This window comes from Gambusia affinis, linkage group LG10 (assembly GCF_019740435.1).
Source record: "Gambusia affinis linkage group LG10, SWU_Gaff_1.0, whole genome shotgun sequence".
NCBI classification, from domain to species: Eukaryota; Metazoa; Chordata; class Actinopteri; order Cyprinodontiformes; family Poeciliidae; genus Gambusia; species Gambusia affinis.
In genome coordinates this window covers 1,769,083-1,785,283 of record NC_057877.1, presented here as the reverse complement: position 1 = coordinate 1,785,283, position 16,201 = coordinate 1,769,083, and the positions used below count along the sequence as shown (strand labels likewise).

The 16,201-nt window shown below is 38.3% G+C and overlaps 1 protein-coding gene across 1 annotated transcript in view; it reads left to right on the top strand.

Annotated features, from left to right (window-relative positions):
- Positions 1-16,201, top strand: part of LOC122838891 (neuroligin-1-like) — a 215,610-nt gene that overhangs the window by 124,812 nt on the left and 74,597 nt on the right. The window contains exon 5 of the mRNA XM_044129921.1: positions 162-314. Coding sequence (XP_043985856.1) covers positions 162-314 — 153 coding nt within the window. The remainder of the gene's footprint in view (positions 1-161; positions 315-16,201) is intronic.

Below are 16,201 nucleotides of genomic sequence, written 5' to 3'. Positions count from 1 at the left end.
CTCCATATTAAAAAGCCAGTGTGCCAGGACAATTCTGGAAAAAACAAAAACAAACTAAGAGGTAGCCAAAGTCTACTAGAGAATTAAAATTTCATCACTGTCTGTCACCTTCAATCTGTCATCTAATCCTTCGCCTGTTCCACCTCCTCTTCTTCCTCCAGATATAAGGGAGAGTGGAAGCCCCAAGCCGGTGATGGTTTTTATCCATGGGGGTTCTTACATGGAAGGAACTGGAAATATGTTTGATGGCAGCATCCTAGCCAGCTATGGGAACGTCATCGTTATTACAGTCAACTACCGCCTGGGCGTCCTAGGTAAGGATCCTTCTGTTTCATATGTTGCAAGCAACGGGACTTTATTTGTTTCTTTGCTTCTTTGTTTTCTTCTGTTTTTCTTTCTTTCCTTTGTTCTTTCTTTGTATCTTTCTTTCGTGGTTGAACAAACACAACGTTGCTTTCTGGCTTGAACTGGGAGTATTCAGGCAGGTTTTGCTCCACTCTGCTGTAATCTGATCTGTGTGCTGGTCAGATCTGTGGCTTTTCCTTTCCCATTGTGAAGAAGACTCTGAAGGTTGCTTTAAGACAGTTGCTATGTTGAGGTATTTCATCTGACAGACCAAAACCGCAGAAGATTGTCAAGCATCTTTGTGGTTGTATGAGTCCACACCATTGAAAGTTTTGTGGGCATGAGGCCATCAGGGCATGTTTTCCGTTGATTCAGTTTGAAAACATTCCTGGGTTTCTGATCCCCTGCAGATGATGATTAGACCAAGCTTAGTCATACACACATAGAGAGTAAAGTTGATGCTGATTTGTGTTACTCTGTGTTGGATGCACGTTTTTATTTTCACTCTGATAGACATAAATGTGACATATGTGATTCAGTGTAAATATTGAAGGGTTTGAAAAATATGGACTCGCAGAGTAAATCATCTCACGTTTCATGACCCTCTCTTTTGTTCTCCAGTCAACAGTGCTTGATCACTACGGGACAAACAATTATTACTTTTCTCTGCTCTCCATTGTATCTTGTCATCAGTTGTATTCATAATTCCTTCTTTTTCCAGAAGGCAGGTATGTATCGCATAGATGATGAAAACACAACTTTCACAGACTCTAAAGCAGATCATACTGCAGTTTGTTTGAATGAGAGGAAATTAGATCATTTTCATATTGTTTGGTTACTGCGGTTTCAGGTTTTTCTGATTAAACCAGACTGGATTAGTGATTGAGGGCAATACTCACCTTTAATTCCAATAAAAATCTGTCTCTGCATATTTGTTTCTATTTGTAGATGTATGTGTGAATGTGAAGAATGCACATAGACATGGCCCATTCCTTTCAAAGCAAATAAGCAAAATATGAGTCAAATATTAATGCTGTCTGCAGTGGTCTACACTGTCTAGTGTTATTTGAATCATTCAGACTGATTGCTTTTATATGATTTATTTATTCTTTCTGCCAACATACTCTAATCAGAACTGATAGGAATACTGTTGCTACACATATAGGCCAATAAAAAAGATAATTCACTGGCATTAAGTTTATAAAATGTATAGGATTTTGTTTTTGTTCATATTTTTTAGTTATTCAAGTTAGAGTATTTTATGTTCCTTAGTCCATATTAGATCAGTTTTGTTTCTGTTCAGTTCTTTTATGGTTTCTCCTTATGTCTTTTACTCTATAGTTTATTTTACTTTAGTGTTAGAATTATTTCCTCCTCCCCTGTGTAATCTTCCCTGTGCCCCCCAGTTTACCTAATTGTCCTCCAACTACTCTCACCTGCAACCTCATAATAGAATTGTAGCCTGGGTTTATCAGAATTACAGTGCTTAACAGAAGCAGTTTCCTACTGTATTAACATCATGGGCTATCATTGACGTTATATAATTGAAACTTTGCCAGAATAAGCCATTGAGAAACTATTTTAAAAGCTTTAAAGAGAAGTACTTCATGGAAACCATCCATACAGAATGTACTGATGTTCATATAACTTTCCACTTGGAAGTGAAAGTTCCAAGTGAGAAGTTCCTTGGACGTTCTTCCAAGGAACCTCCTCAGTTCCTTGAGTAAAACTAGTCAAAACATTAACCTTTCACATTTTATTTCCAACCTGCTTTCCTTCCACTCCACCCTTAATTATCTTCCCATTTTCTTTTTGCTCTGATGTCCAAGTTGGAAATGGCTGCAAGCCTAACAGTGTTGGAGAAAACTGTCTTCTTGCTGGTTAACATGGTTTGTCTCTCTTTTGATTAGACTGTGTGCATGTTTACCCTCTTGGCAGTGGAAGAAGAGTGTGTTACTTTATCTTACCAAACCTTCTATCTTGCGTGTGTGTGTGAAAGGTGTTGTGTGGAAGTTATTAAAGGCAGTCTTTCAACTTTGTCATGCATTTAAGAAGTACATCAGTCATTTTGTGGGGTTGCTCTTTTAAGACATACATATAAGTGTGAAATTAAGAAGTTCTGAGCCTGTGTTTTATGTTCTGTTTATTTTGCCTTAAAAATGTTTGAAGTAACATCAAGGAATTAAATCTTGCCCATCGTAATCAAATTTCAGTTTATTTCAATGGTGGCCATATAAGAGTGGCCACAGTGAAGGTTTACCTTGTTGGCCAGAATAAAGCAGTTTCTCTGATCTGTGGCAGTAGTTCAGGTGGTCACAGCATTGAGTTGGAAGACAAATCCAAAAATATCTTTGGCATTTTTAGCTCTAATATGCTCATTTATTTGTGAGTTAAAGAAAAAGTTAACATGAAGGCTATAACAATTCATCAAATGTTTGAGTACCTTGATTATTAAAATTCCTCAAGGCAAATTATCTGCCTCCAAACTATGTTAAATTATATTTAGCACCATTTGCTCTGGATGGATAAATATTTGTGCTGCGCAGTGCTCTCACTGCCGCTAATGGTTTGTTAAAGAATGCTAATGCCATTAACACAATATAGAGTAACTAAACGTTCTCCTTTTTTCACCCCCAGACATCTCTGGGTTCTCATCCTAAATCTCAGTCATACTGTTTCACCAAACTTGCGGCATCAGCAAACACCTGGTGACACTGAACATCTGCTGAGCTCCTAAGAACCATTGTAAATGGCATCACAGAGAAGCATTGCTATGATGACATACTGAAGGGGATGTCAGAGCTTCTTAAAGAGACAGATGCCATTTTCAAGGTTTCAAACTTTAAAGTAAAATTTATTTTAAGTTCTCTTTTGTACATATAACATTTTTGAAACAACTGAAGGTAACATAGTTACTTGATTGTGCTATGAAATTAGACTTTGTGCCTGGAAGATGCATAGTTCCCTTTGGTTGAAATGGTTTATAAAACATGCTGTCCTAAACTCCATGAGAAAATACATTGACTAGAAGGTATGTCTAAACCACAGGATCATATAAAGTTTTTGTGGACCTCAAAAGGACACAATTGAGGCACAAACTATGAGATGTACATTTGACCTTTCCTGGCCCACTCCAGTCACACCTGTTTGCTGAAGTCTGCTGCTTTGCTGACAGACCAGCCTCCTTTCCTCACACCAGTGGTTTTTCTGCTCCTCCTTGTGGGTTTGTGTGCAAGAGTGAGCACTTTCCAGAAGCCATTAATGTCTTTAAATATGTAGAGCTGCTGACACAAAGCTGTATTTATTAGTAAAGAGCCTTGGCTACAATGGATTTGGCCATGGGGCACATATATATTATTTTACAGTTGGTGTGTGAGTGTGTGTGTGCAGAAGCACGTTTCTTCAGGAGTTTCTCTGTTGCGCCGATCGGGTGTTAATGAAACACATGCTGTATTGCTGTCAAAGTGCCATTAAAAAGTGGCAAGTATTTATTGTTCATGTCATCTCCATCACTTTCGGTCTGGTCTCAGCTGGAGGCTTACATTCATCTGGTTTAGACAAATAATCAGGTACTAACCACATTCAGGCTGCATTAACTACAAACAAATGAAATTGTTTATTATTTATGCCCAACCAGAATGAAAATTGCCAGAAAACTGACTTTGCTTGTGGTATAAATGAAGGGTTTCTCCATGGTGATTTGATGCAGGGCATCTAGAAAGCGAGACTGTGCCTTTAAGACTGGGCCCTTGCAGTGTTGAGTTTGTTTTAGCCCGGCCAAAACCTTTAATCATGCTGATTGATGAGGTGCATTTCCCTGACTCAAACCTTCTCCAAATACCTCTTCCATTCCAGCCATACATCAGCCTTTGAGCCAATTCATCAAGCCTTTGATTGTTTTAAGATATACCTGGCCAGTAAAATATCCATTTCTCTGCATGGCATGGCTCCTCTAGCTCTGCCCTCTTCACAGCCCTGCGATCGCCATAGAAACTATGCAGGAGATGGGGGGGGGATGCAGTTGGAGATGAATGTTTTTAAGAGAATTTTATGAATTACTCTAAAGTAATTGTTAATGTTTAATGAGAGGAAAACAATATCTAGTTATGAGTCTTTGTTTTAAGAAGACTTGGTAGAAAGAAATTTAAAACACATTGAGTGAAAATGAATTCCAAAAACATCCTATTTTTAAAGACCAGCATTGTGTGTGACATAAGACTTATATATAGCTACTAAAGGCAGTTGTGTTAAACCCTGGGGGTTCCCAACAACCACCTTTGGGATCAACAACCACCCACCCACCTATGGCTGAATTCTACCAAGACTTGAGACCCCCTCATCAGATGCCTATAATTGGCTTTTGTCACAGTTCAAACACCAAATATGCCTCAATCTGCATTAATCCAAACAGGGCAGACTGTCATTACGCTACAGCAAAAGCTAATATTCCAGCTTTTTCTTATCTCTGCTGTGGTACACCCAAGGGACGGGTGTTTCTGGATTGGGTGCTTCAGAAACAACATCCAATAGCATTTCCAGAAGCATTGCTCCTATATTTTACCTCACCAAGCTACATTTTCTTTCAGATGTTTTCTGAAAGATGTTTGCTCTCAGATGGTTTATGATTTATGCTCTACTAAAATCATCTGGCAAGCTGTTCATGAATAATATAGTTAGCTTCCACTAAAAGATATCTGCAAATAGGTGAATCCACAAATAGTAAGCCACAAACAGGGGCCGTTCCACTGTGGTTTGTCAATTTACTTATAGACCTATTTAATGAATTAGAATATTTCTGAAAAGCAAATTTATTTCCGGAACTTTGTCACTAAGTGAAACACATATATTAATTACACATAGATGGACACCTGAAAGCCTTCATTTCTGTTAATTAAGAGTATTTTCCACTTAGAAGATTTTGATTTTTACACTTGACCAATAAAACTAATATTTAATACAGAAATACAGCCTTTACACCTGCTTAAAGGTAATTCTCAAAAAGTATATTTTTATTTGGACAAACAAAACTCATCAAGAAATATTCTAATTTATTAAATATCACTGTAAATGCTGTCTGAAATCTGATATACAAGATAAACGTAAAGATAAAAAAAAAAAAAAAAAAAACCTTTCTGACTTAATATAAGTAAAGTCAGGCAGTGAGGAGTTAGTTAAATAATGCTTCAGGTTTTCATGTATTGAGTCCTGGCACTCACAGTGATAAAACATTTTTTTTCTTCTATTATGGTGCTCACTTTGGCCTGCTGTGTCAAATTTAAATCGTAACTGGAGGACAGCCATCAGCTATCTGACGAAAACAAAGTACTCACACCTGTACCATTTGATGGACCAGATTGCACTAGCATGTAACCGGGACTTTCAGACAGAGACCAGACAGCTGACATAAAACATGTGCTAAAACTACATGGAATGCGATGTTAACGGATGGTTCAAATGTAATAAGTTGTCTCACAGTGCATGCTTCATGTCCTCATAGCAGAAAGCTAGTCTGAGTGCAATTTCTCCATTTGAGTACTATTTGTAACAGTTTCCTGCTCCCCCTGCCCTTTGAGTGCGATAAACAGTAAAAACAAAATTTTCATTATTTAACTCGCATTGTTTTCTGCTTGTGTACTCACAATCTTTTCTAAATTATGAATGCGTGTGCTTGTTTGAGGAGCATTACCTCTGACACAGGCCTTATCCTCATTACTTTCTTTTTGAAAATATTACTCACTTCCTGGCTTACTGTCATATATTTTCCTTCCATTTCTCTCTACTCTTTAATTGTGTTTCCTATTTTGTGCTTGCTTTGACCTGCTGCTTGGATGTTTGGGGCTGTTACTTTCATGCTGATTAATTCCTTTCTTCCTGAAACAAATACCCTAATGATTTACTTTCATTGCTCTGTGCTCATAACTGTTCCCCCTCTTTACTTACTTGCAAAGTGCTGCATGAAACCCCCCCCCCAAAAAAAAACCCCAAAATAAACATTTAGAAATAATGAATTTAACAACTATTTGAGGAGGCCAGCGACGCCACTGAGGCACCAGTGTATATTTACAAATAACAATACAAAAATTGCACAATGATTATGACTAATCATTATTTTTGGATTTGAGTATTTGGATGATTAATTTATTAATTACACATAAATGCTGGTGTGTTTTGCGGATTTTTCATTTACCCATTTTAGCCTTTTCATGCAATATTAGAAATACATAAAAATATGCAAATAAATAATTCAATTTCTTTTCTTTTAGTCTTTATACACTAGTTCAGTGATTCCCAAAACTGGTCCTCAAGGCACACTGACCTGCCTTGCTTCAACACACCTCATTCAGATGACTGCAATTCACCAAAACCCTGTTAATCAGCCATCAACTGAAACCATGTGTGCTGAAGAAGGGGAATACCTAAAACATGCAGGGCAGTGTGCCCTCAGGGCCAACGTTAAAAACTCTTCTTTAGTTAACAATTAACCAATTGACGATTATTTCAATGATTCACCTTGATTAATCTGATTAATTGTTTCAGCCCTGTAGTACCTTGTTTGTTTTAAGCAGATGAGCTAATATTTCTGGCCATATTTTGTCTGAGGTCTGGTATTTTTCTGAGTTTGGTTGTTTTTCTTTTGTGCATCAAAGGACAGAGGCCAAACAAGATAATGTCTGAATAGTCCAAAGAACTCCAATCAGGCTGTTCCTATGGTAAACAGCCACATAGTAGGAGCTCGTTTAGAACTATACATAGAACTAGGAAACAGCTTAATCAAAATTTTTCCATCAGCTTGTGTTGAATTTCTAATATTGTCTCAAACATGAGAACATTTAGAATATCTACAGAATTTCAGTTATGTGGTTATAAAGTTATTGCTATGCATGGCGACAGACTGGCTAAATAAGCAATTTATAGCTACTTTCTATTCTTTTTCCTGCATCCTCTGTTGGGGAAATGGCAGACATCTTCCTGGCTCAACTGTGCCATCCTGCCATTCTCTACTGAACCAAACCTTTTCCCTCTATCCTCATTTTTTAATTTGGCATTTAACTTACAACATAATCATCTATTCAGTGAGTGGGTGGGTAAGCAAGAGGACGTTAACCACACTAATGGTGATCTGGCAACGGGACGATTGGCAGCGTTGGGCTACCTGCAACTCTGCCGACTGGATTCATCTGGCAACAGCTGACTATCTGGACATGCTGGCCAAAACCTTTTCACATCAGAACTTAGTCCACAATTATGCATAAAGACTCTTGTTTATTTAGAATATTAATATTAATACCCAGAGTCACTCTGAGCTTCCAACACCAAAGCTTTTAAAGAAGCTGTTCAAAGATTGATCAAATTCTACATCTTTCTGGTTTTATTCAGATACTTTTGTCTGGACACCTTAATTCAGGGCTTCAAAAATATTTAGTTTGAGATTAAAGCCTTTTATATTGAGTTGTTACATTTAATGTACCCACAATCAAATAACATACTTACACTTGATAGTGGGTATAGGGAGATTATGTAAGTTAAATTTTTGTCAGCTGTTGTAATGCCATTTCGTCATTAAATCCATGATTAGTTGAAACATAATATTTGAAAAATATTTATTTTAGATATAAAAACTATACTATAAAAATGTTGTAGATGCTTCAGTTTTTGTAAATTGAAATAATATATTGTCATGACGCACATAGGCATGTTGCTTACAATGCAATGCATTCTGGGTAAATTATGTATGCTAGGTCCTGCTGCGCTAGTTCCATCCAGCCAAAATAGCGATGAGTAATGCTAAGCTTTTTCAATTTGAATCAGAACATGTTGAAATTGATGGCAATATAGATATCACAAGGGGCCAAAAAGATGAGTACTAAACGGAGGAAAGAGTTTGTGCTGCTGCTGCAACTTTCAGCTTTGTGAATGAAACAGGTTGGACTGTGTAGTCCGTAAGTAGCTAACATGCCTGTGTCAGGTCATCTCTTCAGTTTGATGTTGGGTTCATGTCTTCACTTAAAGTAGTAGCAAAAGCTTTGCTATCATTTCAAAGAGCTTCCAGTGCTGCCTATCTCTGATGTTTTTTTTTGTTGTGGTTTTGTTTTTTTATTGCAGCCAACAGCAATGTAGTGTGGCACTGTCTAACTTTACACCAGTAAAATGGAATTTGAAGACAAATAATCCAGGTAAAGTTAGCTTTCCTGTGCTGACTCTGTAGCTTCCAGTACAGAATGGACCCATCAACTTACCATGCATTAAACAGGTGAAAAAATGGTCTACTCCATGAGCGAAAAATTTAACAAAAGACATTAAATTTTTGAGGTAATTATGGATTCACAAAGTGCAACTTTTTAGTTAGTAGGAAAATTACAACATAATTAGGCCAACATGTTTAACTAATTGTGCATCCCTTTAACACCTCCTCATTTAAAGCACTGCTTATTACCACAAAGTTCCTCATTATATCTGCAGTCTGCAAATGAGTATCTGACTCACAGAACACCCCTCTGGCACCTCTCCCTCTCAGCTCCTTCAGACTAGCGGCAGAAACAATTAGCAAACACCTGGTGGAACTGTCCATCTGCTGGGCTCCTAAGAACCGTTGGAAACAGCATCACAGAGAACCATCATTGTTATAAAGTGTTGAAGGGACAGTGTCCCTATCAATAGGACGTTCTTAAAGAGACAGAGGCCAATTTCAAGTTAAATTCCTTTCAAGTGTATATGATATACACAGCATTTTCATAAATGGTACTATGTGTCTAGAAAATACATAATACTGCCCCATTTCATTTTAAAATCTATTTGAATTTATAATCAATGCAGCTATTCTCAAAACTGGCATCCTGCTAACACTGGGGTTCAGTTAATGTTGTTATGGTTGCATCAAAAATCCTGTCCTGTACTTTCAAACTGGTGGGGTTCTGAGAGGCCAACTGATTGCAAGAGCCTGGAACAGAGCTTATTATCCTGGTGGGAGGCCAGAGGGGCACGTGGAAAGATGGGTTAAGAGACAAAAAAATAACTTCCATCCCCCTAAATCCAACTGTAGACACCTCGATGTAAACAGAGTGAGCAGATACCCATTTGCAGAACCCCTGGTGATGTTGTTATTTATTGATCAAAGCCTTTCCTTTGGCTTGCTTCTGACTGGAAGCTTGAGCCAAGGGTTGTAAGCTTATGTTCATGTCTGCATGTGTGTATTGAGGCTAGTATAGCAGACGTACATATGCGAACGCAATCAAAGTGTGTGGTGTAGTTCCCACCCCAGCATACTGCATACACAGAGGTGTATGCAGTATGCCAGTAAGTCACAGTACCATTGCCTTGTAATAGTTATTCATTCCCTTGTAATTTCCAAAGCCATTTTTTAGATTTTTGCATGTTCTGAGGCATTTGCTGTAAGTGTGGTGCAGACGTCTTCAGCCTCTCAGGTTGTCAGTCTTTCCACAGTCCTGAGGGAACTCCACAGACTATCTACCAGCACTGAATAAAACCATCGCCAACAAGCTATAAAGAAGACAAAGGGACCGAGGGACAGAACGATGAAGAGAAAATGTGATTTAAGACACAATGGGGGTTGTCCGCCCGGCACGACAAAAGCCATCTGATTGGTTATCAGTGTGAGTCACAAATCTGCCAATGCCATATTTTTAGAGGTCAGACATCAGGCAACAGGAGAGGGAAGAGGGAACAGCATGACGCTTCATGTAGCTGAGAACATGTCAGAATTCTGCTGTCATCTTGGTCAATAACTGGCTAATAATATATACCGACATCCTGTTTAACCCGTAGTTTGCTTTCATTCTAGTTAACATTTTCTCATAGATTTTCCTGTCTGTTATTTGAGACATTTTTGTCTGAGGAGTGGATGTCCTGGCATCAGTTTTAATGAGCAGTTCTGTTGATTTCAACAATGTGTCAGCTTTAGGTGCCATCCTGCTGAGCAGTGTCCTTTATTTTGTATCCCTGAAAGCGCACGTTGCCGAGGTCGATGTGATGGATGAGCATGAAGCAAGCACATCTGACTTTCACAAAGGAGACTGAACATGCAATAAATATTTGCCTTGTAAAATGCTGCGGTACTTACTCCAACCTTACCCAAAAGGCATTTTTAATGCAAAGCTACTGCTGTCAAAACATTGTTTTAGTGTATTCCTTATTTGACTTTGAACATGCATAATAACATATGCTGATATCAGAAACAGGAGGGATTTTTTGAATCATCTCTTCAGCAATAAAAAAAAAAAAAAAAACATATAATAAAATGCAAATATGTAATTTATTCACATCACAGTTATCTTTTCAAAATCAAAAAGAAAAAAAAAAAATATTAGAGTGCTTAATTAGTATAAATCCTAGTTCACAGGGCAGGATTTTTGGTCCCAATATTCCCCTTCCGACAATCATAGAAGATTCAGCGTTTTAAGATTATTGCTTAAGAGAATTATAACTGATCATCCTGCTGTGTGTGGAGTGTTAAGACTGGTCTGGTCAGTAAAATCTAAAATCTGGGATATTCAACATGTTCGTCTTGGCCCAATATGGCAGCACGTGTGGAGTCCCCTGACTGTGAAGGGAAACGTATCCTGTTTAATGTGTTGAAGTCTGTGTTTTCCTCTATCTCTTTTAGCTATTTGCATGCTCGCATATACACACGCACACACACTAGAGCGCATGTGCACAAAGCTACAGTTAAAGGAAATGACACTATGAAACACCCTCTTTAGGGCGTAGCTTGTATAGAGGCTAACAAAGAGAACTAGAAACTGTTGTCTGATGTCATTTTGCTCTGTTAGCCCCTAAGGATAGGATGAACAAATGGACTAGCACTGTATTTTAGTCTCAGTAAATGGAATTCATGAATACAACTCATTGACTCTCCTTTAGCCTCATACATCAAGAACCTAAATAGAGAAATGACAAAGAGAGGTGTAGGAGTGAAATTGCTAACGCAGTTGATATTCAGCTATCCATCGTTAACATGACATAGGTTAGTTATAATGGTAACTTTATTCATTCTGCCAGGGCTTGACACAAGCTACTTGCATTTCAAGTAGATTGCAGTTGTGCTAGTAAAACATTTACTAATGCCTAGTTTTAATATTTAACTGAACTTATATCTTTCATTTTGTGCCCATTGTTCTTAATGTAATTGTAAACATCAAAACAGAACAACTTACCTCCATCTCCATATCATAGTACAGCAAATAGAGCTGCTGTCTCCACTCCTTTATCCAACATCTTTTGTTTTTGTTATGTCTGTTATCGCTTAAAATAAATCCACAAACTATTGCCATTGCATCCTCGGCCATGTTCGTCTACTCCAAATTCACAAATCTCAATGTTGGGAAGTGAAATGAGTTTGCGTGTGATGTGTTGCTCCTGCCCTGTGACACATGGTACTATCCAACCTCTTATACATAACAGTTTTTATTGGCAGCTGTGTGGTCTTTGAGGTTTTTAAAATCCTGCCATGTGAACTAGGCATAACTGAAGCAAACAATAAAATATAAGAAGATCAACAGAGTGACAAGTTTTACTATAATATATCTGTCATGAAAGTGTGAGCTAACACTTTGATGTCTTCTTCACATAAGCAAACATCAACTTTACTTTCCCCCCTAAAACTCCCAACAGAACAGTTTAAAATAATTTTCCTATCCATGAAGTTATAGCTCACAGACAGCCTCTGAACAGAAACTAGTCTTATCTTTTCAGCAGTGTAACTTTGGGTGAACTGCTATTCATAGAAGCAACTCTGTGATCAGACCTTTGCATTAACTTGTTGTTCCTATCTCCTTTTTGTCTTTCACTCGCTTTGCCATTCCTGCCATCTCACTGCAGCAATAGTCTATTTTCCAGAATCCATCTGCCATATTGCCTTCTCGCTTTGTTCTGAAACAAATCCCATAATCCTCTCAAAGGTCAGCCTTCTCTTTTCTTGCCTGTACAGCTCTCAGCACTTGCCATGTATTCATTTGTTTTTCCCCAATGGAAACAATAGAACAATATGGGAGATAAAAGGGAACGAGGAGGTGGATGAGACGGTGGGAGATCCTGTTGTTTCCCTTCGTCTCCCTTGTGCACCGCTGTTCGCTCCGGTTTTGGCTTTTTTTTTTTGTTTTCAGTCATTTGGATACAGCAGAATTATTTATTGGCATAAGAAGCGTTGTCAGAAGCCAATAATTAGCAGTTCCTACACTGTCAGTGTACTGGCTTACTTATTGGTTGGTTCCAAAATTAATTCATTTTGCTGAATGATTATTATCATCATTTACTATGATGTGGGCCTGGTTTGTAAAGCCAGAAATCTTTATGTTCTGGGTTTTGGCAAATTCAAAGAAAGTTTGTGAAGAGACCTGTGGCTGTTTTTCATTCCTCAAGTAGTAACATACACTCTGCACTTGGAACATATATTAGTCTCAACAGACGTCATCAGGGCCACACACCCTGGAGCCTGTTGTGCCAGTAAACACAGAAACAGTGGCTAAATTACAGGGAACCAGGGAACAGGGGACAGTGTGATCATTGAAAACTAAGTGGCTGATTTACATGTGCAACATTCATCTGCAGCATATTGCATCTAGCTAATGCTAATTACACAAACTATCAGCCACTTAATCATTAATCAATATTAATATGCATGATTATTAATATTTCTGTTTTCCCTCTAATGCTACAGCACTGCAGGGCCCCACTTACTTGTGTTTACATCTGCATCAATCTTCATTATACATCTTCTATTAATTAACTGTCTCCTCTTTCCACTCTCCATCTCTCGGCAGACTCTCATCTCTTTACCTTTCACTCACTGTATGTGGTTGTCACTCAAATTTGAACCGTCTCCCTTGATTATACTTTTGAATGCAAATATTGGCTAGTCCATTTGATGCAACTCAATTAGGAATGCATAAATTATCATTATGATATGAAGTCTGAGACATTAATCCAAAAAAGTGCAACACCAATTTAAAGTGCCTGTAAAAAGTATTTACCTCCTTCTGTGTTTTATCAATTTTAATCCTTCCGCAAATTGATTATGATTAACATAATTTTGATCTTTTTGGAAAAAAAAAGTCTTTGTCCCAGTGAAAAGTGATTTCTATGAAATGATGACAAATAAAAATGCATCAAACATAAAATGAGAGACTGCATAAATATTCTCTTTCCAGTTCTCAAAAACAGTGACTATACAGAAACACAGAGGAGCAAAGCAGCAAAACCTGAAGACATCTGTTAGGAAGTAAATCATTTTCATGGCACTGCACATGATCGTAGAACACACCATCACATTTTGTCTTGTCATTCTGTGAAAGGAGACTACACGGTGGTACAGTTGGTAAACATTGGGTGTTTCTGCATGGAGTGTGCATGTTCTCCCCATGCCTTCATGGGTTCCCTGTGTACTCCGACTTCATTGATGTAATTAACCTGCAGGTGTGCATGTGTGTGCATGGTTGTTTGTTTTGTCTGTCTCTATGTTGCCCTGTGATCTACTGGCAACTTGTCCACAGTTTACCCCACCTCTCACTCAATGAATGCTGGAGATTGGCACCCCCGCATAACCCTGCATGACCAATATAATACAGACAAGGCTTGATGGACAGATTCTGTTAAATATTTTCATCATGTTGTTCAGCCTGAGTCTCCATCAGCCAGATGCCTGACCCCTAAAGATTGACTTAACTTATGTCCCCATACTCAACCTATTGCGTAATGTGTAGCTCTGCAGGTATTGATTTTAAAGGACAGCATTGTCTAATTTTAAATAACATCAAGAAAATCCTTATTCCAGTTGTTGCTGCACTTCATCTTCTTTATCTTGCTTCCCTTTTATTGCAATCTCCACTAATAAACTTAGTGCTGTTTCATGGAAAAGAATGAAAACATTTTTTAGATAGCTCTCCTTTTACAGACCTTCAGGTCCAACCAGGAAGCAGAGCAAACAGGAAGCCCAATTACTCTTCGTTGTTTGTGATTGTGTGGAGGCGTGTGTGTCCGTGTGTGTTTGTGGGGAGTAGTGAAGATCTATAAATGCTGGCCTTGTGGCTTCATAACACATCCTAGGGGAGTTGTGAACTGGTCACAGTGTTGACAAGTTTGTGCGTCTGTGTGTTTCATTTACTGCCCCACAGAGACCTTTCCTCGACCATACATTTAGTGACATTCACACTTTAACTGCTGCTGACCAAGCTGTTATTTCCTGTGGTGAGCTGACCTCTGCTTTCAATCTCCAACCCCGTTTCACTAATTTGGACCCCAGCCTGTATTGTCGCCGCTAATCACATAGTCTTAGAAAGATGGATGTTTTTTGCCTTTGGCAACCAAAAAGAGGCTGAAAATACAAAAAGAACTTCTGCGAAGGCTAATGTAAAATCCATGTCCAATTTAACAACAAAATGTAATCACTTTGACCATGACACTCTTTTTGTTAAAAAATAGAATTCATGCAAATCTGTTTACATGAATATTGTTTGTTGGTTAGCCACCAATTCCTACACAGTCCTGCAGTCAGATGGGGGTTGCAGTCTCAGGTCGGAGTGGTGTTTGTTTGGCTGACAGCAGGTAGTTTCTTTTTCTATAGACAAGGGGTAAGACAGAGAGGATTTACCTTGTGTAGACATTTTGGGTCCTGTATTACTCAACGGGCCACACTATCTTGGGTCACTGAACCAACTGCATGGTGATATTTTATCTTCTCTGCTGCCATGAAGTTATGTGCAAACTCCTTTTGGTGGCTTCTCTGATACTACCATCAACATTATTGTTCAACAATAATGTTGTCCAACAACATTATTGTTGGACAACATACAGCTGTCAATAAAATGCTGTTTTGTTTAACATTTCTTGTTGCTATCATTAACTAACTCTGACTTTCTGATAGATATTTCAGTTTTGTTTTGTTTCACAAGGCTGTTGATATTTGCCTTATTAGTTCTTCTCATTTTGTTGTCCAGTCTGCTGCCAGGGTGTTATTCATACCAAACAAGCTAATGTGGAGACAAACAAGACTAAACCAGTAGATGTAACATTCTTAAAGGTAGAAATATCTGCCCAGTCAACCAACCTCCATAAGCTTTTTGGATAAGATACAATTTCTGTGCAATAGGTTAAATGATTACTTCACTTTTTAAATTTTTTTTGCTCTCAATATATCATCACATGTGGGTTTATATGCACATATAAATGCCTGTGCACAGTTCTGTGTAACAGAGCAGCATCTGTTGTGCCTGAGGTGCCAAAAAGAGCCTCAGCCAGGGGACTTTACCACAAAAACATACACAGGCATGCACCCCCACACACACGCAACACACACACACACACACAAATATTGCTTATTGAGGTTGCTAGCATCATCTCCAACAGTGTGGATGTTATCTTCCTCACTTCATCAATTAAAGGACTCTGCTGTGCGCTTGGGATTTGGCAAATGGTCCCAAAGCCCCAGAAGAGCAGCACACACTCACTGTTCATGTTCATGTCAGCATTTACATGCCGACATGAACAGAGGAAGATGTTCCTGTAGTGCACACATGCCAACCAAATTCACAAAAATGGTGTTGATGACGGTGCAATATTCCAAAGCTTTAAGGAAAAGTCTGAACACACCAAGCCATTTTAAAAAAACTTCACTGCTATGAGTCTGTGACATTTTGTAGGTCTGTGTTACTCAGATGAGCTTCATGTCGTTCTGCAACTCCAAACTGTTGAAATAAGTAAATGTGTGGGTTTGTTTCTGTACATGGAGCTGTGTGATTCATACTGTTAAAGACATTACAAGTGACACATTGTATTAATCACAGTAATCCAATTCTCTTTATCAGTAGCTGCTGCTGCGCTTTAATGAGCAATTCACATAGAGACA